Source organism: Schistosoma mansoni (assembly GCF_000237925.1).
Source record: "Schistosoma mansoni, WGS project CABG00000000 data, supercontig 0170, strain Puerto Rico, whole genome shotgun sequence".
Taxonomy (NCBI): domain Eukaryota; kingdom Metazoa; phylum Platyhelminthes; class Trematoda; order Strigeidida; family Schistosomatidae; genus Schistosoma; species Schistosoma mansoni.
Genome location: NW_017386057.1, coordinates 21,279 through 47,487, shown reverse-complemented (window position 1 = coordinate 47,487; position 26,209 = coordinate 21,279). Strand labels below are relative to the sequence as shown.

The 26,209-nt window shown below is 32.1% G+C and overlaps 1 protein-coding gene across 1 annotated transcript in view; it reads right to left on the bottom strand.

Moving 5' to 3' along the window:
- Smp_126240 (titin, putative) overlaps nt 1-8,042 on the bottom strand; it is a gene marked incomplete at its 5' end in the record, with an annotated part of 158,616 nt that extends 150,574 nt beyond the window's left edge. The window contains one exon of the mRNA XM_018796675.1: nt 7,781-8,042. Within this exon, the coding sequence (XP_018646836.1) occupies nt 7,781-8,042 (262 nt within the window). The remainder of the gene's footprint in view (nt 1-7,780) is intronic.
- Nucleotides 8,043-26,209: the final 18,167 nt, after the last annotated feature.

Below are 26,209 nucleotides of genomic sequence, written 5' to 3'. Positions count from 1 at the left end.
AACCTGGAAGCACTGGACGGCCATTTCGTCCTGCTGAGGAGTCCCACAATGGGACGAAACGGTCATACAGTGCTTCCAGGTTTTCCATGGTAGTCTAGCTTCAATTGATTCATGATCTCAATTACTAAAAATAAATTCTTGTCCAAAACGCGTATTTATTGGAAACCAGAGAATGTTGTACAGCTGCTTTGTCCAAGCTTGTAAGTTCTTATCAGTGTGTTTACATGATTTTATAAGGGATTGGATTCAGTAAACTTGTGTTTTGAGATAAGAAATCCCAAAGCAGGGGCAAATATTTATTTCGGTCTGTGGAATTTTCAATGGCTCTTCATAGAAAGTTAGCTTGTGATTATAATTTTTTGGCATTTTGTTTGCAAATTCAAACGTGTTACTATTAAACTTGGTAAGAGCTATCTAAATAGGATATTCTTAAGCCGCTTATCTGTGTACTTTAATAAACCCTACATTTTTGAACACTTAAACTTTTTATTATTTTCTATGTTTATCTAGTTTCTTCAAGTAAACAATAATTATTCGTAACCTTATCAATACAACTTTTCAATCATTTTAATCAGCGATTTTCGTCCATTTTATACTGACAATCTAAGGTCAACATGCCTTCATTTGACTAAGGTATTGGAAGCATACATAGATTTGTTAATTTACTATCATGTTACATTCCTCTGGATTTACAAGCAAAAAATAAAGAAAACACACATGTTCGACGGGATTACAATGTAGTGTATTAAATGTTTAATCTTTGCGTGTATTAAAGTGTCTAGGTTAATGAACAAGATTTCACTCCCTTTTTTTCTGTCGCTATTGGCCACTGAAATTATTAAAGACAACATTTAGAAGTATATCCGTTACTATAATGGTTGTTCCATACATTGATTTCTTTTTAATAGCTCCTATTCACATAAACTGTTCAGTTCAGCTAATTTTATTGAAAAAGCATTCAAACTTCTTCAGATCAGATTTACAGATTCAGTCAGATTCCTTGGAGATTTCTTTAGGAACTTTGGGTGGTAGAATAGTCGACAGTCACATTTTAGTATAAAGCTGATAGTATTTACTGAAAAAAATGATTGACTTTTATGTCTATATAATGTTTTTCTCAATATCGATGAGTTAATTCATTCAGTTCTAGTTGACTCTTAAGTAGCGTAATCAATTAAACTCAGACGAATCACATAGATTATAGGATCAACACTGGTATGTTTGATCTTTTGTAAAGTAACGATGACTACTTAATCAGTATTTGAATGGGAAAAGTAAACAAATGATTGGAATAAATTTAACCATATTAGGTAAGCCATTACAACGTTTAGTACATTTAAAAAACCTATTTAAATCTGCATAACACAAATCAATGTTTTTGGTCTCGATGTATGAAGTATCTTGATATTCAAAATCTAATATAAAGGGGTTGCATACATATTACTTCTATCAACTTTACGAAACGTTTCATTGAGAAGTGAAATTAAACTTATCAACCTATTACTTTGAGCTAATTATTTCTAAACTGGAAATCTTACAGAATCGAATGTAAGAATGGGGACTATAACAACGAAAGTCGAACCTTATTCTCATTTACTATCCTTTTTTTATATCATGCTTATCAATGATCAAATATTCAATTAGTTTATTTGTCACTTTATACGATGTATTCAAAATTATCGACAATATCTATTCATCAATCATTGTACAACATATCTTAATTACCAATTCAGTCACTTGAATAATTGACTATCACACCAGAAGTAATACCAAGTAATTCAAATACGTTATTCTCATTAATCTAAAGGTCATTATATAACATTATATTGTTGAAGCATTCATTTTCTATGGAAACTGTCATAATTCATAAATTTTATGTAAATCAACAGATAAATAACTGAATATCAGAAGGGGGTTTTGTGGAGATTTTAGCAATTTTATATAGTTGAAACCATGAGTCAATTGAGGCTAGACCACCGTGAAAAACCTGGAAGCACTCACTCAATTTCGTGGATTGATTGAAGCTAGACATTAACACCGTTGGATGCCAGCTCAGCGGTTTAGTGATAACGCGCTCGCGCGTGAGATTGATAGGTCCTGGGTTCGAATCTCTCGAGGCGTGATCGTGACGCGCACTGCTGAGGAGTCCCATACTAAGAAAAAACGGCCATCCAGTGCTTCCAGGTCTTCATGGTAGTCTAGCTTCAATTGACTCATGGTTTCAAACTATATAAAAATAAATGAATAGTTCTTTTGTAGTTCAACTAAGAAATAAAATTTCCGTTCTTTTTTCTACATCATTTATATTCAGCATTGGATGTATCCTAGTTTGTGGTTTGTAAACATACAAATACAGAGGATTGTGCATTCAGTGAAATACACTCATACACATATCATTACACACATCTCAAAGTAAATAAACGTCCGTAAAATGCCAGATATTTTTGTCTGAACCCTCATTATTAAAGCCTATACATTAGGAATAAACTTGGTATCAGAAGCAATTTTAAATAGAGGTTATGTATACATATATTGATTTCGACCTCTGACTAAAGTGTAGAAATTTGATAAAACAATGAATGTGGGTTATGAATAACACACAGGTAATCAGTAAAACTGCTGAACTTATTATTTTATTCTATCTAACCATAGAGAAATATACATACGGTATATTTCCACCCACATACTTATTGATTATTATATTAATTCAATATGATTATAAGCAGGAAATATGTTAGCACAATCATAAATAACCTTTTTTCTCGACAGAACAAATAAATATCTTTAGTAGGAAATATTATATTACACTTTGAACGTATACGAAGAAGGTGAAGAATATGAGAAGAGTGAAAAAAATGTATATAATTTATATCTAAAAGTAAAAGGTCAACTAGACTAGAAGTATTTTAGTCATGTAACAATTAATAATTCACATACAGAAAGCTTATATTCAAACGTTTATTTGAATGTTGGCTAAGTCAAAACAAGAAATGGAAAAATGAGTAAAGATGAATGGTGGCTAGCAGTGGAACCCAGGACGTGCGTTTTGTCCTACTTGGGACTCAACAGCTGGATTTACCTGTATCCCAGAGTCCCAAAATGGAATAAACGCGCGTCATTGATTCCACTACTAACAACCATCCATCTTTGCTTATAATGCATGTGAATTAAGGCAATATCGAGGTAATACGCTCAGTATGCCCATATGAGAATAAGAGACTGATCAATTGCAGTCCTAAATATTAATGGCAAGATCCAATAAAAAATGCCAAGTGAAGGTAAAGTTACTAATTCATATTAACATAATTGTTGAATACGTTTATGAATTTGTATAGTAGATTGAATGAATTTCACTCATGAGTATATTAGTAATGAATGATCCCATAACTTACAGCAATCATTATAGTATTAATAAATGTGAACATGGGACAACTGCATATAATCCTAGTTATCCGCGCAGTTGTAGAAACTGAGAAACTGAAACAGGCAAACATATTTATTTCATTGCTAGAATCAGTATTTATCACTGATACAGTCGCTTTACCAAGTGGCGGGACTATAATTCATGGACTAACTTCGAGTAATACTAAAGTGATTTTGAGAAACCTCAACCACATGCTAAGGTCAGCAGTGTAATAAACTACTGTTAGGAATTAAGATTAGCATTAGGAATTAAGATTTACGGTTATGAATTCGAGTCAGAGTTTTCAGTGTGAGTTGAAATCAAGTCTAATGCTATAATTCTATTTAGCTATGTGGTTGGACGAATCACTCTCAAGAATCCGAGAGTTACGATCTTAAATCTGATCGGTTAGTTCATAAATTGTATTCTCCTATATCGCGTTATTCATAACTATATGTTGAGATCACGAACCGATTTAGATATATTCTTCACCTCAATAAAATTCAACAATTCTCACAACCCTCATGGTGATGAATGTATGCGTTTGTTTGGGAGATTTTGCTGAAGATGATTGGTTAGTATCATAATTTACTGTGTCTTAAGAAGCTCAGATTTTGATGGGTATTGTTCCACTGTTAATTTGAACAATATTTCACGTTATATGTATACATAATCAATTATGAAATGAATTTATAATATTTAAAATAAGTCTGAAAATTAGATAGATTTGTGACTATTAATGGAATCTAGAACTTTCATTTGTGTAAAAGCCTGTGGAAAACGTCTATATGGCAACAATCCTAAGAGTACAAAACAAAGCCTGACAAAAACTTAATTACGATTATCAACAGTGAAATAACTCGAACTCTTTTTAATGAATAAAAGAGTAAAAGCATTTCCCCTGTTATACATTTTATTATTTTCATCTTGTCATCAAAATACATTTACCAAACAGTTTACCCACAAATGAACATTATTTATTGTCCCATTTTTTGGGAGTAATTAAGTGTTTTCTTAAAGTATTGCACCTTGTTTTAACCATGTACGGTAACTGTATATACATGGGAATAAGTTGGTGTAGCATCTAAAATACATCACTTACTTCTCAGCTACATAAAATATGATCTCTATTTATGATACTTAATAATTTTTTTTAATTTTTTTAATTTTTTTTTGAGGGTTTTTTATAGAACATAAAATCGGAACTGATGATCATTTACATACATTAAACTAATGCCATATGACCATAGAAACTATTTATTTTTATTATCATAATTAACCAATACTTTGTTAAGTGTGAAATATCTTTAAAATAAATTTTTTTTCATTCAAAACGAAAAACCATGAAGTAAATAGTGTTATACATGTCAATAAAACTCTTCATATTATTACTGTTACACCCTCCTTGTTTCTTTTTTTATTTTTTATGAGGTCATATATTCTGTATTAATGCAATGATATAAAAGATTTTTACCATTTCAAAAGTACTACAAGTATATATAAGTCATAAAAAAATCTTGATCTATTGAAGAATACCCTGAAAACGTGAAGAGCAATAGTTTTACATATGTATGCGGGTTTATAACTTTGTATATTTGGTTATTTTGAATTTTTACCTGTTTAAATAAACTTACAAAACTACACAATTATACGTAATGTAATAAAATAATGCACACTGCTGAGGAGTCCCACAATAGGATGAAACGGCCGTCCAGTGCTTTCATGTTTTCCATGGTGGTCTAGCTTCACTTGGCTCATGATTTTAGCTATAAAATTACTAAAATCTCCAGAAAAACACTTCTGATAATACTTTGATGGTTATGCGATATGAAATTTGATGTTTCAGTCATAATTAAATTCATGGGTGACTACTTCTGAAGAGTATGATATTGAATTAAAATGTCTGTTTAGTGCTAAGTTGTTCTTAGCAATATTTTTTATTTCATTTTAAACATTGGTAAAAACTATCATCATATTTTTAAATTCCCAAAAACCAATTATCTAGAGTTAAAAATAACTCATTTTAGGGATGAATTTTGACTGAGTTTTAAGAATTTAACGGCTTAATACTAGTTTCGTTTTGTGACATGACATAACAACATGTTATAATTAAAAGAAGTCGCATTGAAGCAACTTCTAGGATACTTCATTTTCATAATGAAAAACATTTTGTGAACAAAAGTCTTGAATTATGATTTTCACATTCACATAAGGTAACAAATACGATTAGGTGTTTAAGAAGTATCATCGAACTAGATTTTCACTAACATATAAATCAGTGATGAATGCAATTGTTATTCGAATACCTTATATCTCCGTGAGTTGCGAATAATATCAAATGATAACATATAACTCCTGACTATAAAAATCGTTATTTAGAAAAAAACCCACAGAATTTTTTACATACATTTTAAATAAATCTACAATCTCATTGGGAAAAGTGCACGGCTTTTACTGATTAGGTTAGTAGCAAAATAAGTTTTTCCGTAGATTACTAAAACCATAAAACACTAGAAATCAAGAATTGCAGTAGGAAGATTTTCATCATATCGGACAGCAACCTTAACTACTGGTTTCTAATTTAACCACTTCAAATGAATAACAATCAATAATTGTTTTTTTCTTTTACACAACAATCAACGTCACCTTCTCCAAATTCATCATATACCTAGTTGAAACAGGTCATTAGAATGAATAACCACCTACAGTAATTACTTAATTGTTATATTCTGATCATAGTATACTTATATCATTATCAATTAATTTTGTTTTCAACCGAAATTATTTTATTTAAAAACAACTGTAATTGCTCTCTTATAAACTAAAAAGATGGTTTCATTAGTCCAATTCTGATATTTGTTTATTACTCGATTATTTCCATTGTAATTAGGGAAGTCATTAGTTGCATTGATAAATTTCTTTATATATTCTAGAAATTGCCTACATAATGATGTTATATTAGTAACTTTGAGCCCAATCAAAACATACTGCATGGTAAGTTCTTGCAAAGTTGGTCTAGATTTTATAACGTTTCAAACGCTTTCATTTAATGCGTTGAATTAATGACTGTGATGCAATATTACAATTCAAATTAATAATCACTCTGTGATGATGACATAATATAAATTAGTTTCATACAATCATATGTAAAAAGATGAAGAAATGTTATCAAATTGACAAATACATGTAATTAACAGATGAGTATATCTGGAACCACTGATGAATGCATTGGAGGATAGTATAGAAATAATATGTTCAACAGCAACCAGAACTAATATTGAATATGTTCTTCAAAATATTTTGAACTTGGTGATTACTTAAAAGATGCAGTCTGAAATGATACTTATTCTATTGTTAGACTAAATCCGTTTATCCGATAGAAATTAACAATGCGTTGTAACGGTTTACATAACAACTCCTCATTGGTCCAATACATTCTATATTGTGAGTCTAATTGTACGACTTATTTTCTGTGTTTCGAAATGTGCATCAAGTAAAGATCCAGTCGGTTTATAGAGTATAAACTATATTTGTAAATTTTCATATGTTTGTACGAAACATACGGAAATACGACATTTCGTTGAATGAATTTTAGTAGAAATGTGTCCTTCATTTACATAAATTATTGTTATTACAGTTTTTATACTTTCTCGAGCAAAACAAAGAAAGTTTTATTGTATAATAATGCCTGGCCGTCATTATGTTTAATATGCTGAGTTCCCATTAACACTAAAAATGTAGTAACTGATTCCAAGGACCTCAATAGTCTGTCATCTGAATTTCATATTAGTTGAAGATGAATTCTTAGTCCATGATACATCAGTACAGCAAACAAACAGAACCCAAGGATGAATTATAGATAAAAGTTATTAACTACTGTCAGAGTCAAAGCACAATTAGGAACATCTAAAGTTTATAAGATGGTAGCTGACATGACAGTATGATTGTCTTAATTTATTTCTTTATAAAAATGTTGTTTAATATACAAAAAATGTCATGGACAACTAGTTTAAAACTTTTTAACAAAAAGAGTAATCATTTGAACTCTTTATTATTCATTCTGTGTTTGCAGGCAGTAAACAAATGGCTTGTTTATAGGCCAGTAGTACGGTAATATATTCTTAATTCATCTCTACTGTTTGCAAAAGAGAGATAATTAAACGAATTTTTTACTTTTGAGATACCATTTTAAGGTTGTGCAAATACTTTTACCTAACAACACTTCATATGGCCGTGATAACGCTTAGTGTCCTGATTTGAGCATCATATAAGCGTTCACAAGCACAACTCTTACTACTTGCAACAATAAATTCTTACAACATGCATAAAAACAGTGAAATATGTTTGTACATATAAATTATACATGAAAACAAATACCTTGTAGATTCAAATTGATGTTCGCATTACTTTCTCCAGCTGAATTTTTCGCATGAATTTTATACATACCACCATCTTCTGGTTTTGGTGATATAATGTGTATTTCAATTATATAAATATCATCAGGTTGCTCTGAAACTTCCCATACACGTTTTCCAGATATTTCGTTTATTTCTTGATCATTCAAATACCATGACAGTGTGGCAGCTGGTTTTGCTTCTAATTTGCATGATAAGATAACTTCACCTTTAGACTTATCCATACGAATCACTGGTTTCTCAAGAAATTTCGGAGCTTTCGTTGGTGGGCTATAGTAAATGACACAAAGTGAAAATAATTATAAAACATGGGATAAATTATCTTTTAGTGTACACAAAAGAACGTGTACTTACCTCCTGGATGTATAAATCTAGTTTAGCTTTAGGCTATAAAGGAAAGGGAGATCATAGACAACATGCCAGATTGGTAGCTTAGTTATTAATGTAATATTCGGCTTCAGGCATTTAACATGTTTAACTGAAGTTCTATTTAATATCCAAATCACTTCTACCATTTTAGACTTTAGTATTACCTGAACTATTCTTAAGTTTATTCTAAGTGAGGAACATATAATTAATGTGGTTAGTGATATTATGATCGGGATAAATATCATCCCACATTTTGTGTTATTTCGGTCTTGTGCCATGATTTACAGCTGCACAGAATATAATCGTTGTGTAAACTATGCTTTATATATTTGTAACTGCTTCCAATTCTTACATAATATATATTCTAAGTTTTGAATAAGACATGTTTCGGATTTATTTAAAACATAAAGAACACCTCAAGAACCATCTTTCATGATAAATTGATGAAATTCACAGATCATAATAAGTTTCTCTGTACAGATTTCCTAGTGAGCTAAGGCTTTTGGCATAACTGACCCGCTCATTTTTTTAGAGAAGGATATATGTTTAACAAATGATTTAGAATTCGGTAGTCACAAGAAATCCAATTATTCTATTACTAGAAGCATCTCATCTTCATGTTTAGTTTAGCTTATTGAATATAAGAAACTTAGGTGATACTTTGTGCAGCTTCTTATTATACGACCAGTAAATTAAGGAATATATATTACGTTTTCAAATAATTCTAGATGAACTTCATTTACTTAATGATCTTAGTGAAAAATATGTTCTGTGATTGGGTGGAATTATCTTCTGGAATTCAAATCAAAAAGATTATTGATTTCTTTCATAGATCAATCAAAGTAAAAAGTGATTAGAAATTTAATACCCTTCCTTTGTCGAAGATGAACATATTAAAAACAGATTTTGAACGCCCCAATATCAAAAAAAGTGAAATCTGTATTATAAATTAAACAACTATTTAAACGTTTTAGCAACTATCCTAAATCCGATTTCGATTATGGCTAATTTTGGTTAAGCCCTTTTTATTAACTATAGTTGCAGCTTCTCTTTGCCTTTTGATTTCATGCACCGTTAAGATTTGTATTATAACGGTAATCGAGGTGAAATATTAGCGAAGCATTGCACTACAAAGCTTATTAAGATAATGAACTAGGTTTGAAATACATATTGATTCAGTTCTATTGTTGAATACTTTATTAGTGAGGCAGATATCTTAAACACTCTTTGAAATTTTCCCATAATATTTTAAGTAAAATTGCCATGCCAACATTTCTTTGCCCTACAGTCCAAAACATTCTTTCTTCTACTAGCTTCGAAAGTATGATGAGTTAGTGTACATACAGTATTTCAAGGTTGGCATAGTGGAAGTCAGTGAATCCATTTAGCCCTCCGAAATCAGTTTCATAATTAGAAAAAAACTGTTTGTATACAGTAAATTGAATAACTTAGGCCAAATTAAGTTAAAGTAACAGGTCACATTTTAACAAACAACCTTTTTAAAAAGCATTTTATCGATCGTTTGCTGTGAGAATGATAATTCCTATAATTTACATATTATTGCTCTGTTTGACCTTAGTTTAAGTGAGGATAAGTATCTTTAATAAGTATGAACTTTAAAAACATTGAACAATAAAACTCTTTTATGTACAGGTTCTACTCAGTATCAAAATCTCCATCAGTAATAACATGTCTAGTTCAAAGTTTTTCATCATCTTGTCAACAGTCATTTCTCAAAATTTTCTTAGATAACAAATACATTATTTAGTTTTATAACATTCATTCTTTTTATAGTAATTAGATATTATGAAAAAACTCGTGGTAATATATTGTAGATACACTAATCATTGTTAAGAGCCAAAAATGATGAGAAACTGTTCAAGTTGAAGTAGATTATTTCCATGTGTGAAAACTTACGATTTAGCTGATCCAATATTCAAGTTTATTGTGGCTGTTGAATCACCAAGTTTATTTTTGGCTGTAACCAAATATTCTCCACCATCGTCAGCTGTTACTTGGTTAATTTCTAATGTTAATGTATGTTGTTTACCAAGTGTACGACAATTTGTTTTGTAACGTGAAGAATTTTTTATTTCATTCCCAGCTTTTGTCCAAAGAATTTCTGGTGCTGGATCTGCTTCAGCTACTACTTCAAATATGACATTTTTGCCAGATTGTTTAATTTTTGGCTTGTCTATAAATTTTGGTTGAATTCCTAGATGAATGAACAAATAAATTAGATTTAACTTTTACTCTTTTTTGGCACCTTAAAATAAACTGTACATAGTTAAATGAATTTAGCGATTGATTTCAAGTGATTAGTGATTTTATTGATTGAAATGTAATTCAAAAGTTTACTATCAAACATGTATATGAGATAATCTTAAGACTTCTGACGAAATGAACTGCCAGTAGTAAGGTTAACTTTTGAAATATAGAAATACATCATTGTCCAATACAGGATGTTAATTGTTGTCCACAAATATACAGTGATTTATCGATATAGTAAATATACTTTAATTTTAATTAGCAAAAAAGAAGAAGATACTCTGTTTCTCACACGTAGATTTAAACGTCTATATGTTTTAAAGTGAATATGGGTAATAGTCTATATATTAGTTTCAAGGTGATATGAATAAGAGCCTACGGTTGGCAAATGATTTATTTTATTCATTAACAGAACAAATTTTCAGGTGGAGACATGGAATATAATTGACTTATAAAGCAGATGACGTATATGAATTCGACTATTTCTCATAGTTTCGTGGATTGATTGAGGTTAGACATAAACACTGTTTAATGTCAACTCAGTGGTCAAGAGGTTAAGAGTCTGCGATAGTCTGAAAGTGGTGTGGAAAAGAAGATATCATAGTGATATCTTTTTTTAAACTGGTTTCAGAAATTTAGCACAAGACTAACTGAAAACCAAACCATAAATTTTAGTTTAAGAAACGTGAGAGATTCATAATTCAAAACGTCTTTCTTAACAATGCATTTTACACTATGTTAAGTAGGTTTCTTGACTGTACCTAGATAATGTAGAATAAGAATAGTAATCATAGTTAAGTAACAACTAGTAAATCTAAATGTTTTTCGAACAAACGAACAGTTTAGAACAAATGCATAACGAATCAAATGAAAATAAAGTAGACAATATATTGGTCACAGAACAATAACCAATGTAATGGTCCCCTAGGCCTTTGAGTATTAATGGAATTTCATCGATTATTTTGTAACATAATCATTATTATAAGTGAATCGGCTGTGCAAAGACTGTGTTTAGGTAGTAGGTGGTTGAAAGTGATTAATAGGAAACGATGTATAAAAAATGTTCATCACTAGTGATAACTTGAGATAAGGATACTCTTAGTGATGAAACTTAGTGGTGTAAATAGATTTATTCAATTTATTAACTGCTAAATGTTTAAATATATGAGTAAATCAGCAATAAAGAAAGCGTATTTTTCGATAAGAGGATATTTTGGTGGGACACCGCGAAGCTGAGAGTCCTGGGTTCGAGTCCTGCGTGTACGATCGTGAATGCGCAATGCCGAGGACTTTCATACTAGAACGGAACGGCTATCCAATGCTTCCAGGTTTTTGATAGTGATCTAGCTTAGATCAACTCATGAATTCAACTACTAAAATTCAATGAAAGTGGGTGGTTCGGGCTTGAATCCATCAGAGGGAATGAGCTCCCAAAAGATTCCAGATATAATTGTTTTTCGATAAAGAACTTCCTACCGTATCTCTTTTAACTGACTAACTACCGGAGAATTATAACATCTCAAATTTGTTTCCCCCAAAATTTGATATTTTTGGGAGAATAGTTAAGAAATGCTGTTCATTGAGAATAGTACACATAAAGGACTCGACATCTTTGTTCATAAGACCTAAGGGTACTGGGCTCGAGCCCCGGATTGAATATGAGCTGTGTGATGCAACTACATTCAGCTGACGAGTCCGAAGTAGGACGAAACGCATGTCCTGGATTCCACTGCTAGTCACCATCCATTTCTACTTATAATCAAGATTGTAGTTAGGCTTCTACTATAATTACCACTGAATATGACTGATGTTGCAGCAGAAAAACATATTTTGTCAAAAACAATTGTCTTATTTTGACATACTTGTCATTTAAATGATCATTTAAACACTACTTTTTCATCTCCGATATAGTTGTTTTTCTAACCATCCTGTAAGTCGTAACATAGCAAATGATTTTATAATCAGAAGACTATTATAAGTAATTTAACAGTTCATGACCCATTATATTTCTGTCATTTAGAGGCAATGGGATCTTCAATCAAACTTTCTGCGATAATACTGGTTTCATTTATAATGCCTTCAGTTTTGTTAAATGGGGTTCCGTATGTCGAATTCAGTAGCTAGTACCTTACAAATTTGAAATAAAGAACAGTTTGTAAATAATTGGTGAAATTAACATGTGTTTAATGTGTCTAGGACCGCTGTTGTAAAAGTGACATATTGATAGGAATTTTCGAAATCCAGCTCAAACTTAAAAACAACGAAATATCTATGAGCTAATACACCTGTTTCGTCCTATTGTGGGGCTCCTCGACGGTGCGCACTCACGACCTCGCCTCGCGAGATTCGAACCCAGGACCTATCAGCCTCGCGCGCGAGCGCCTAGCCTCTAAACCACTGAACTAATACACCTGTACACTTAGTAATATGTGACAAAATAACAGAAATTTCTGAATAAAACCATATTTTTCGGAAGTGGATTATTAATGGAAGTTTTTACGTCAGGCTAAGTTACAATTACCTTGATTCCAAAAGTCTTTCAGCTTACTTTGTAAACGAATTTATATCGCATGTTAATAATAATTGTTAAATGTACAGCCTACTTATTCACTTTCTATTTATTACTATAGCAGCCCTCCTACAATCATTTTCGATTATGTTCAATTTTTGTTGATCCCTTTAACTAACTTATTTAGCAGACACTGTTATTTGAGCATTAGCAACTCGTCTACTTCTTTGTGCTAATATGATCACTATCTTGTCTGTATAAACGTGTACGCTTGATAGCATGATAGCCTACGCACACACCTTTCTTTAGTTCAAATGTTGATAGCTTAAATATCGCTCGATAAGTCATTCTCTTCCCCGTGTATATATGCACTCAAATCCTGTTATTAGCCTTTGCCTTGCCTACCTGCTCCATATTCGACTTGATTATAAATTCATCTCTGTATTAGCTCGCATATACATATTCGCCTCTCTGCTTCAAATTCGCTCGATGAGCTTGTAGCTTTGTGATCTGTGTTACCCGCTAACAAAATGTATTCGCCGTTTCTTATTACCTGATTTCAAACTTTTTTGGGATTTATAGATTAACGGTTATCAAGGTGACTGATAAACAAAGCTAAGCCACTACATTACATTTACCGGAAAACCAATATGAACCTCTATAAATTGTAAGCCAGATGACAGGTTCGTTATTTGAAAGTCTAAATCTGCTTTTGTAAACCCATCTAACTTCCCTGTCGAATTGTGTGTAGTGCAAACTAGTCATTGTGAATAAATTAATTATCTAATAAGGATTGCATTATTTACTAATCATTAATCCGAAAGTACAAATGAAGTGGACGCTACTCATAAGGATTTTTGCAACTAGTGTTTAGTGGAACGTGGTGTCAAAGTTGCAACAACAATCAGACAAAGTGAAGAGTTTGTGTGCATCGAAAGCACGGCATTAGCAGAGTACTTGGAGGCCAGTCGAGAGGACAGTTCAGATTGCAGAACACAACGGAAAATGCAAATGAATGATTAAAGTCTATCTATATGTAACATGTAAATACATCGTAACATCTCGCAATAAATATACATTCCCCCTGAGTGTTAGATTGTCAATTAAAATAAAATTCCATGAATAATGTTAAATAATTAATTCATCACTGAATAGTCCGCTAAGTAGAATAATTTGATAGATTTACACACCAAATAATTTATCATTCAGTATTTCACTAATAATAGTTTTTAGGTGAGATATTGTGTGAATGTATATCTGAGAATAAATTTCAAGCATTATCACACTAAGTCCTAATAAAACTGAAATTGTTTAGTTACTTGTCACGAGACTTTACATGCTAGGGACATTTAGTTTGCTATTTCGCCAAAAAAAACAGTATCTGGTAACTACCAGAGTTCAAAAACTTCACATATTGTTTGCATCATACAGAAATTATTTCGACAGAAGGTAATAATTTCATACAGTTCCATAAAATAAAAAAAGGTAAACATGATAATCATTTTTGCTTCACATCTATTTACGTAAATACATCGGTGATATTATTGGATAATATAATACTTCAAAACCCAAATCCCAACTGTTCTTTCCAGGAAAGCGTAATAAATAATATAATAGTTCATTATTGAAACAAAAATTAAACACAGTAAGATTCTGTGACTTATATAAATAATTAGTTGTCACAGTTGCAACAACCGACAGTAACAAGCCAGTATGAATAGGCTTATATCCTATTGATTTAAAAATAATCATTCAAAATTACATGATTTTAATTCTGGTGACCCTGTTTATAACAGAATAGTTTTGATCCACAAGATAACAGGCAGAAAACGTCATTTCACATGGTAAGAACTTGTGGGCTAACATACACTTGATTATAGACTTATTTAATTACAACACTATCTACTTTTGGCATTACTTATAAAATTTGTTGCTCTGGTTGTTAAAAGGAGCATCGGCCTCGTGACTTCCGAAGAATCTCGGCTTTCATCATGAGGCGTCACAATTCTTCCTTCAATTTGGAGGGCAGAGTTTAAATGGTTTGAATTATGTTTTCTAGTTAGCGTCCTTTTTAGCGAGTTAGTTTTTTACGGGATGGGGTCGTTATTAGGGTCATTATTAGTATACTTTGTGAAATCATAACAAATAATGTTATACTAAGTACATTCTTCAGTTGATAACTGTATCTAGATTTGTTGGATTACTTTAGAAATAAGAGGACGTAAAATTTGGTGGGGTGTGTTCATTTTTTACAACACCAAGACTAAAAAATCTTTCAAGTAGCTAGATATAGTAGTACAATCAGTTGAGTACGGTATTTATAGTTTTCAGGCGTTGACTCAAATTTTGTCATGATTTTATCCATTTTTTCAATCTTAACTACCATCTTTTCTAAAGCCAAGTCATCAATACGTTCTTCGTATCAACATCTAATGCATCATAACTCTATCATTATGTCGCATAATTGTGGATTATTGCTTATACAAAACAGTGACTTGATTCATATATATCTTAGCTTACATATAAGAACGCATTTACACTGATCATACAATATTGTCACAAAACATATGATTGTAAGTGACAAATTTCACTTACTCCCTAGAAGAAAATGAAATAGACTAATTCAACATTACGAGAAAATGACATAAACTCTCTGTATCCATCAGCGTTTAGTTTTATTTGACTTCTACATTCTTTTTTCATTAATCATAGTAACTTAACAATGGTCTCGATCATAAGATTACCAAAGACGCTTCTCTATCTTCTTTTGTGTTTCCTTTATTACTAAACACACCATATACTTTTTATCTCTATACCTAATCCGAATGATTTTATAGAATTTGTCAAGCTTGATCGAACAATAGATTTGATGACTATTATATAAATTTGTTTCACCTTATCTTAACTTGGTTTACTTCCATTACTAAACTTACAATTTCACTCAGACTATAACCTCGTACAATGAAAAATATGTAAGAGTATTCTCAAAATTATGATCTTAAAGTAATACCCTATATTTTCGAATATTACAATAACAAATCATTCACTTGAACTGAGACGTAAAATCTGACTAAAATTTACTGACAAGAAAAACGTTCTTTCGTAAAATTCTTGCGTTTAAAATTGATAAATGTTTTCGTACATAAATCCAAATCTTGCTTTAATTTCAATAAATGTTTTCATTATTTTGCCATTTCAACAACCTTTTTAATTAAGCTTGACGGCTAACATACATCGATTGAATGTTGTTTATTTAATTAACATGAGTAAGTCATATAAAACTCAACGTTCCCTGTGATTTAAACTAGTATACTACTGAATTTCTAGTAAGTAGTCTAAAAGTCAATTATTTTACTTCAGGTAATCGATTTGTGACTGAAATTAATTTTGAATTAATTTAAAAGTCAAGTGAGTCTTTATCTACTGTCTTTGTAGTTTTAATTTCTTCGACCTAACCACTATTTTCAGTAGCAAATATCAGTATTTATCAGTCAAAATAAGATCACTGAGACGTGATCCTTACATCTAAATATTTTTTTGGTTACTTTTTATGATAAAGACAATCCTATACTTTCGGTCTCGATTGCGAATGCTTAACTTTCGAGACAACAGAACCGGCAACCAACGGTCTCAATGCTTAATCAATCTATGAAATTCGGCAACCATCTTCCATTGTCTTCGGTGGGTTACTATCTCACATCCAACATGGATTGGACTCCATTAGTCACTGCTTCTAATTAGAATTCCAAGAAATTCATCTTGAAGCTAGTCGTTAGTGAGCACATAACTACTATCAGTATGAGGATTTTTGGGGGTTGTAATACTTTCACAGTTGAATTCAAGAGTCGATCTAAGCTTTTGATACACAATCGTTAATGAAAATTATCACCACAATCGAGAATAATACCTAAGTAGATAAATGTTTATGAAATAAAGGATAAGTGATAGTTTTTAACCATCATAATATTGTGGTTACTGTAGTGAGCATACTTGTTTACTAAGCAACAAAAATTATGTAAGTATTTGATTAGCACTGAAGAAACACATTTTAAAGTAGTACTGTTTATTGTATTAGTGGAGGCAGAATTCTAACGAATATCTTCTTGATGACAGCACTCATTTGTTTAATCAACACAATACCCTACTTTTTAGATAATAATTGAGTGCATTCTCAGCATTTTGATTGAAATAGACTGTAATTTTTCTATCATTCTATGTTTTTGTTTAGACGTGTTTGGATCGAAACATCAGTCTTAGGTAATAAATTATCTCGGATGATCTGTATACTAGGTCGGCTATCTTTAAATTCCTAACATCTATGCGCAAGAGCTTGGTTAATCACTCAATGTTCAGGTTATGTAAGATCCTAGTCACAAAATTGTCATGAAAACCAGTTAACTTTATATTAAGCTTGTAATCCATAAACTAATGGACGACATCAATCGCATCCTTCAGCTATTCACTGTTTCGGCCAGCACCATTCAAACTTACGAAAGTTAATATATTTAAAAATAAACGAATAACGCGTTTGAAGCGATCAAGCTAATAATATCCAGTGATATGAAAGAAATCATAAAAACTGTGAACAGCCTCTTTAAATAATACTAGGATCAATATATTAGTTGAGTGACTAAAATGAGGTAAATGCTCCAGTGGGGAACTCTTGACCCATGTAAAATCACTTTGAAATATACATTATATACGCGTTGAAAATAACTGCTGACTACTCTCAACCTAATCTAAACTCATATTGAACTTATGACAGATAAATTTCATCATACCAACTATTATATTAAATGGTTATATCTTGGATATTACTAATTCACTGAAGTTGATAATGTAAATCATTTGACTCTAGCTTGTTTGACGATAGACATTTTGCTAATGTTTGAATTTGTGGTCAAGAGCAGATGCCACTGAAAAGTCCTAAACTGAAAGATAATAAAAACTATAATCTTATTATAGTTAATTTTGTCCCAAATAGTTAGCTAAACATATTTTCTAGTACATTAATAATTAACCTTCTTTCAGTTTGTTTATTGCATGAAAAATTCATGAAATGTACTGATAGAAAAATTGTACATAAATTTTGTTTGAACTGTAATTTAAGTGTAATAATCAAAGTTCGGTGTCTTATTCACGAAGTTTCTCTTCATCAAACAATATTATTATCATAGATCAAATAGTTTTTTAAATAGTTGAATTCATGAATCAATTTAAGCTAGACCACTACTGAAAACATGGAAGCACTGAACGGCCGTATCGTTCTAGTATGGGACTCCTCAACAGTGCGCATTCACGATCCCTCATGCGGGACTCGAACCCAGAACCTTCGGTCTCACGTAAGAATGATTTCAGTCTTAACATGACTGTCTAAAAGAATTCATCATATAAGACGATTGGAATAATTTGATTGAATAATACAATTTAGTAAAATTAACATACTTGAATCAAATAAACACATAGATATTCCTTATATTAGCCTAGAATTACATCAAACAACATAAAAATATAACTCGGTATTCAAGTCAAGGTTCATACATTTGGCTTCAAGTTACAATTTTAAACGCAAGGTATTAAGATCATCATGGTTAATAGAATAAAAAGCAGTTAAAAAATTTATTTACTGTATGATTCATTTATTGGATGCCGTCTCAATGGTCTATCGGTTAAGTGCTCTGGCGCGAGACTGGTAGGTCCTGGGTTCGAATCTTGCTCGCAAGGCGGGATCATGGATGCGCACTGTTGAGGAGTCCCATAGAAGGACGAAATGGCCGTCAAGCAGTGCTTCCAGATTTTCCATGGTGGTCTAGCTTCAATTGGCTCATGGTTTCAATTTTGAAAATACTGAAATCTCCACAAAATCCCCTTCTCATTTATTAATAATTAAATACAACAAATAGATGAGACAATGTTTAATTTTAACTAACTATATTCAATAAAATTGAAATATTATTACGCAATCGAACCATCTTTAAGAAATAATATAGATCTTCACTTACCTGGAGGCATATTTTAGTGTTTTATTTGTTTACTTGTATAGTTGAATCAGTTCAAACAATATTTTCTAGTGTTCACTTTTTTTATTCTTTTTGAAAATCGATACTCAACAGAATAAATCCACAATAAAAATGAAAAAAAAAATTTATCACCTTGTTTCTGTGTATATTTAAATACAAAAAGAAATTCTATACTGAATTGTTTTGGTTTAACGCATAAGTGTTTCTATATTGAATTGAGTGAGTTAATTGTATCTTTCGAAATTGTTGAATTCAGAAATTTCTTTGATATAAAAACAAAATCAAATTTAAACTGAATTTCAGTAGTTTGGTAACTATGAACGAAAATATATGATCTTATAATCAACAAATACGTATGAATTTACAATGTTAATGCAGACTTTCTGATATCAAATACTTGAGTTACTTTTCATGAGACATTTTAAATTTTTATGATGTAAAAGTCCAAATGTACCCAAAAAGTTTACTCTTTGAACACATGAAATATATATGATATCAAGTTGTTTGAATATAAGGTGATAATTACTGTGGAAACACGAAACATATCATAACATTTCATTAATTATCATCTATGTAAATCACTGAAACTTTCTCCTACTTATGAAATAAGATACCAAGCACCTTGATAACTGTGAGCTAGAGGAAAACGAATCAAGAGTATTTATTATGAATGTGTATGTATAATGTTGCGGGTGCATACACTTTGTGTGCCTAATGGTGCCTGTCCTAGTTATACATGTCTAGTCTAATTTATCTTTATAGGAAACACTGTGGGCTTTAGGGATAAGTGTGCTTCATTGACACGTGGTTTTACACTAGAAATATAGATAAGCAGGCCCAAGTGCATACACAAAAATGTATACCAGTTTAAAAAAACGATTATATCTTTGGTCGTTTTTTGATATAGCTTATATAATTTAGATGGCGTACAATAAGAAGAAAGTTACCTTTCGTTTATAGAATTTTAAAATTTTTACTTGACCTTATCCTTACCTTCAATCTTCTTTTATATACATTGATATACATACACATTTTTAAAAAGTGCCAGTCCAACTGTATACACAACTAAATTTTGAACTAGAAATTTTACAGTACTATTTCAATTTTAAAGTTATTCTATCGAAAATGAAAAGTTATTAGTTACGATGTTGATGATGATCAATAAATTATGGTTTATTCACATTTCGTATTTACGCGTAAATCTTGAACTTGTAAAAGAACTATGACACTAAAATAAAATGTATTAATTGTTGGTAAATAGACTTTCTCAGTTATAAACGAAATAGATTAGCCAGTTGAATAGACATCATTACCTCCTTGGATCAGGTGGAGAAGATGTCATGAGAGAGATTATTTCTACATTCATATTAAGAACACTATACTAACAATCAAAATTATTGTAAACAGCTTTGCGAAACCATAAACAGTCGTTTCAAAACAGTCATGTAACTCAAAAATAATAGTCGTTTCATGTTTGTTTGTGAAATAAGGAATTATGAGAATCGGGCTATCATATGAGGAGAAATTAGATAACAGTTACACTTGGATAAAATGCGATTTAACTGTAAAATATATTTCATGGCATGTTGACAAAAAAATATTATTTTAACGTGGAAAGCATTTTAGATGTTTGAAGACAACTGATTTGAAACCCATCAGAATAGGTACCGTGTAAAGGGATACTCATAGATAAGATACATCCGAAATATCCATCGTAAAGTCAGTAGGGGCCCAGAAACACTTGGAAACATTTTATTCAATCGCGATTCAATAGAATTTTCTTCGAAATATTCAGAAGGATGGCAGATCACGTGTTACGTTTTTGATTGAGTATATACCTTCTTACTGTTATATTTAATGTGCTTTTAGAGCCTAACGGATGATCAAGTTAATCTTAAATAGTATAGATACGTTAGATTTTTTGTACATACCTTATCCTTGAAGTGAAGCTGTTTCTTGAAATCTGAGCCTTTTCTCTTATGTTTAAGTAGCTCTGTAGATTTAGTCTAAGGTTATAAAAAGCAGCCAGGAAATCGAATTGAGCCTTCAATAAGCAGACTCATCAATAACTATTTGGTGTATGTACATTTCGGTTCTTCAAAAATTGGCTTTCGGTAGTGTTTTCGGCTGAGCCGTTAAGAGTTATAGGGTTGAATCCTATGGGAATCGTCGACTAAATCTGTATAAGAGATGTGAAAAAGAGCTAACTAGCACGAAAACTGGGTACAGTGTTCTCTTTATATTATTTCTAGAGGCTAGATATCAGAGAAAATGCATTTTATCCAGTAAATTATACTGTAGTGAATGAGAACATGAGTGGGGACAATCGAATGTATTTAAACACATTACAGAATATCTCATTAAAGTATAAGAATCATAAAGTGAACAGTTAATTTGCAAAATAACAATCAATTGTCTCAATTTGACTGTTTCTTCTGCAAATATCCGCCCATAGTCTCCGATTATAATTGTTCATGCATTTTCGTACCAATCGCGTGCCGTTTCCGTTCTCTTCTTATCGATCTTCTACTGAAATACATTCAATGCCTGACCATCACCATATACTACTTATGTGGATATCAGTAACCTACACCACAATACTAGTCATCATCCTGCACTATCTTCGACTAAATTCTCTAGGCAATGAGGTCTGAAAATGTGAAAATTATCTACTACTAAATAATAATTAGGGTATAAAGCGTTAACTAACAAATAAACAAAAAATAAATGATTTTTGATGCTCAACACTGGTTATTTGTAAATTAAGCAACTGAAGTCCCTCTTTAGGAATATCACTAGCTTGCATTTAATGAAGAACTTTTAACATGAGTACTTCAGTAATATAAGAAAAATACATAATACTGAATAATTGTTTTTGCATGTATCACATCACAAGTCTATGTGTGATTTAAGCCTCTTTGAAGATCCAGTGCAAACACTGAAGTCATGTGTTCAATAGTGACTAGCTGAGAAAATTTTTGCAGGGTTCTGGTAAAAAGCCGTGACCAATGGAGCTAATCAGTGTCCGGTGTGAGGCAATTACTCATCGAAGACAATGGAATCTTGCTACTTAAAGTGGTGGATTGATTGAAGAGAGACATTAAAACCGTTGGATTCATAATCAGTGATCTAGAGTTTAGGCGTGCGAAACTGAAGGTCCTTGGTTCGATTCTTGCATGCAGGGTCAAGGATGATCATTCCTAAGGAGTCCCGTACTAGGAAAAAATGGGCGTTCAGTGTCGCTAGGTTTTCAATGGTAATCTAACCCAAATTGGTTTGTAATTAACTAATCGTTTGCTTATTATTACATAGCAGTAGTGCATACCATATGTATGTTTCATCATAAAGATTCGTACAACATTTTATGCTTGAATATACTTTTGCTTTATTGGTAACGTTTTGTTGGAATCGGTTTTATCTGTTCTGTATTCCCCACAAGAAAACGCTTTCAGGGTATAATAACTATTAGGTTGGGACTGATACATTGTTGTATAAACTTAAGTTAATGCAATAGATTATGTTATCTTTTAAAGCTTGCACCTGAACATACATGAGTCTGATATCTATCACTTTGATATTCTCAAGCTGAGTGTTCGTTCACTAAATTTGGTTTCGCTTCCAAAAGGGAGGCGGGGAGGGAGCAGGTCTGAGGACGCCGTCGCGGGGACAGAAGAGGAGTCTCTGGTTAGTGCGGTAGAATGGAGTGTTTCTTGAAGGAAGGCGTCGGCTGTAGCAGTGGTTGTCGACAGGGAAAAGAAAAGGGACATCCGGTTACTGGGCGGACCGCGAATGTAGATGGCTGATCGGATTACTGGAGAACAGGGAGTGGAAGTCCTGGGTTCTCGGAGATTTAGATAGCCCAGCAGATCAACATTCTTACGGAGATCAGAGCTCCGGCGAACTTGACATTTCAACAAAGAGCATGGCAAAGATTGCGGCAAAGAAGGAAGTGATGCGACGAGCAGAACGAACGCAAGAGTGACTTTCTTTTAAAGAGGGGACAAGTGGGGTATATGCTACTTATGTTGACAGACATAAGTAGTATGTAACACGAACAAAAAGTGAAATGCCCAGCAGCAAAAGATTGAGAAGATCTAATTGAAGTGAACAGGAATATAAGGAGTGAGTAATTTTAATAGCAACAGAATTGAAAGAATCATAAATCATGTAAAGGACAATTGAAGAAAGATGTGTAAATAATGTATTTAATGTATAGTTTTTATATTTTACAAAGGCACTCCGTAATTTCACAATAAACGATAAGCTGGTCTTTCTTTCTCCCCTGAGTTCTTTGTTCACTATATTTGGTGTTGCTACCAGGTTTCATGATGAGTTGATAAGAAATATTCACGTCATAGAAAAGTTAAGTCCGTAATAAGTATAATTAAAATAAACTCTTTGTTAATTGATCCTATAACGACTTAAATCAAATTGATGATCAATAAAATGTTTCTACAACTCAGAAAAAGGTAATCTTTATGAAAATTTCAAAACCTTTGCATATGAGACCTAATATTTTTAATTATATGCTAATAGAAGGTCAAGATATATCGAATCTATATTTGATACTAATCTTAATTATTTCATTTATATTTATTTTTCTGTTGATTATAAGGATAGTTTCGACTATCAATAAAATTAAATGTACCTAAAATGTTGATACTATGAAAACAAGATGTTAAATCATATTCAAACAAAAATGTTACCTCCTGGTCAAATGTCAATATGATCCAATGGATAAAATATTTAACCAATCCGTATCTTCGGTATGTGATCATCTATGGTGAATGTAAAGAAGTAAAAGAGTGTAATCTAGACAGAAAATGATTGTGAGACAAACAGTATCACTAAAAGCAAAGTAGAAATTTTTATTAAGACAAGTAGATTTTAATTGGTCTGAAAAGAATATCTTTATCAAATACTGAATACACTATTTATTGATTATTAAACCTAATATTTCCATAAGATATACCGAGGATGTTGATATGTAATGCTGTTTAATTCTTTTGTATTCAAAAGCTCGCGTAGTAAATGTGTTGCATTGCTGGCAAGATGCAATAACTCTTGAAGATAAATAGATGTATGAAAATTTCGCATGCTTCCAGATAAATGTCTGTGAAACATCTTGGATTCAACCTCAGTTTATCAGTGATCCTACCGATGTGACAGACATCAAGAACCATAAGTTTACTCTTTGCACATGAACTAACTGATGATGGGTAGGCTTAAACCAATTACAGTTAAATAAGTGTTATTCATGATCAAACGCTACCCATTCGAACATGCAGAGGTGGTTATCACATTAGCAGGTTTGAAGAAGACCCTGAGGCAGTGATGCCATGATATAATGACAGTCTTTGAACCCAGTCACTGTCGAAATAAGCTATATTGAAGAGCTTACCTCTAGATTAAGCTCTTGACTAGAAACTGTATGATACGAAACAAAACAGGGTGCAGAGATACAGATGGACTCATTTTTCAGCTTTTTATCAATCTTCATATATAATGCCACTTCATAATCCCTACTCATAGACTTTATTTTTTGTACAACAGTCTTTTTTATTTTATAATAACTGACAAAACTATTATTTCATTCATTATAGAGTGTTGCCGAGGCTGTTGAATCTCAGAATTTACATCACGAAGTGACCATAGACAATCACTGAGGACCGGAAAGCATTGGACAGTCGTTTTGCCCAGATATGGAACTACTCAGCATTGCTCATCTACGACTTTCATGGGGACCAAACCTAAGGCCTTCAGTTATCTCGGCAAAGCTTAACCTTTAAATGATGGGTTTGCAGTCCAACTTTATTTCTTTGTTTATCATCTATCCTTGTTGATTTGAAGCACTGACATAAAGTGCAACAGCTGGAACACATTTGTGTACATTCATATCAAGGTCTACATTATTCGCGTACAAATGACTACATAAGGGTATTCTCTTATAATGAACGACCTAAGCGTAGACTAATTAGAGATCGGCTATTCCTTTGTACTTTTATTATTCTATCACGCATTGTATTATTTGACCATAGTCTTGATAGGCTATCTCCGTCCCTAATTTATTTTCGATTAGTGTTCGTTTACTCTTTATCTTACTTATCTTCGTCAAGTGGAGAGACATTATCGGAAGGGGGTTTTATGGAGATTTCATTAATTTAATTGGTTGAAATTAGACGGTAATACCGTTGGATGCCGGTTAGCTCAGTGGTCTGGAGGTTAAGCGTTCGCGTGCGAGACATATAGGTTCTGGGTTTGAATCCCGCGATCGGGATCGTTGATACGCACTATTGAAGAGTCCCATACTAGGACCGAACGGCCGTCCAGTGCTTCCAGTATTTCCATGGTGGTCTAGCTTTAATTGACTCATAAAGTCATTTTTTGAGTAGAGAAACGTTTGTCAGAATTCCAGAACATTTAGCAACATTATGGTGTTATGCGTTTATTAAGGGATACTACCCCTAACTCAGGGTCTGAAGTCGGAAAAATGAAAATTTCGCAAATGCGATAAAAATGATCTTTGCGGTCTTGTAATAGTATTCCGACACGAGACAATGGAATTTAAGCGTTCTTTATGCCCTAATGCTTCATGCTGGGCTATTTCGTTTACTACCCTACATATGTGTTATATGTAGTATAAGGTATATTGCCATGTATAGCTGAAGGTCTCATATGAGATTGGAGGTTCGCCATTCACATTGTGAATGGTTCGTCATTACTTTGACAAGTTTTGCTGACTGTTCGTGTGCGAAATTGGTTTGCTGGTTAACCGATTTCATTCATACTGGTGGTTGCTTTTCAGTGTCCTCAAGGGCCATTGTCATTGGAACATCGTAAGGCATGTCGTCATTGCTAACAGTAATGAGTTTGACTGTCGTTTAAGCGAAATAGGTCAACTTTGGCCTGTTCATGCTGTGCATAATTGATTTACGCAACCATTGATCAAAATAATCATACATGTGATGTGAATGTGTATATGAATGGTGCGAATGGTCCACCAGAGTGTTTGGTACCTGTGTGGTTGCGCCACAGGATTGAGTTGTACTATTCAGATTGTAGCGTTGAAACCTATATGGTGTCTAGTTCTCTTGCGAAACGGGATCGAGCTGTACTGCTTGAGTTAAGCCTGGGTGGTGTCTGGCTCTCCTGTTAAACGAGATTGAGCTGTACTGTTTGGGTTGTTATGTGAAAGTCTGGATGGTGTCTGGTTTTCCTGAAAACT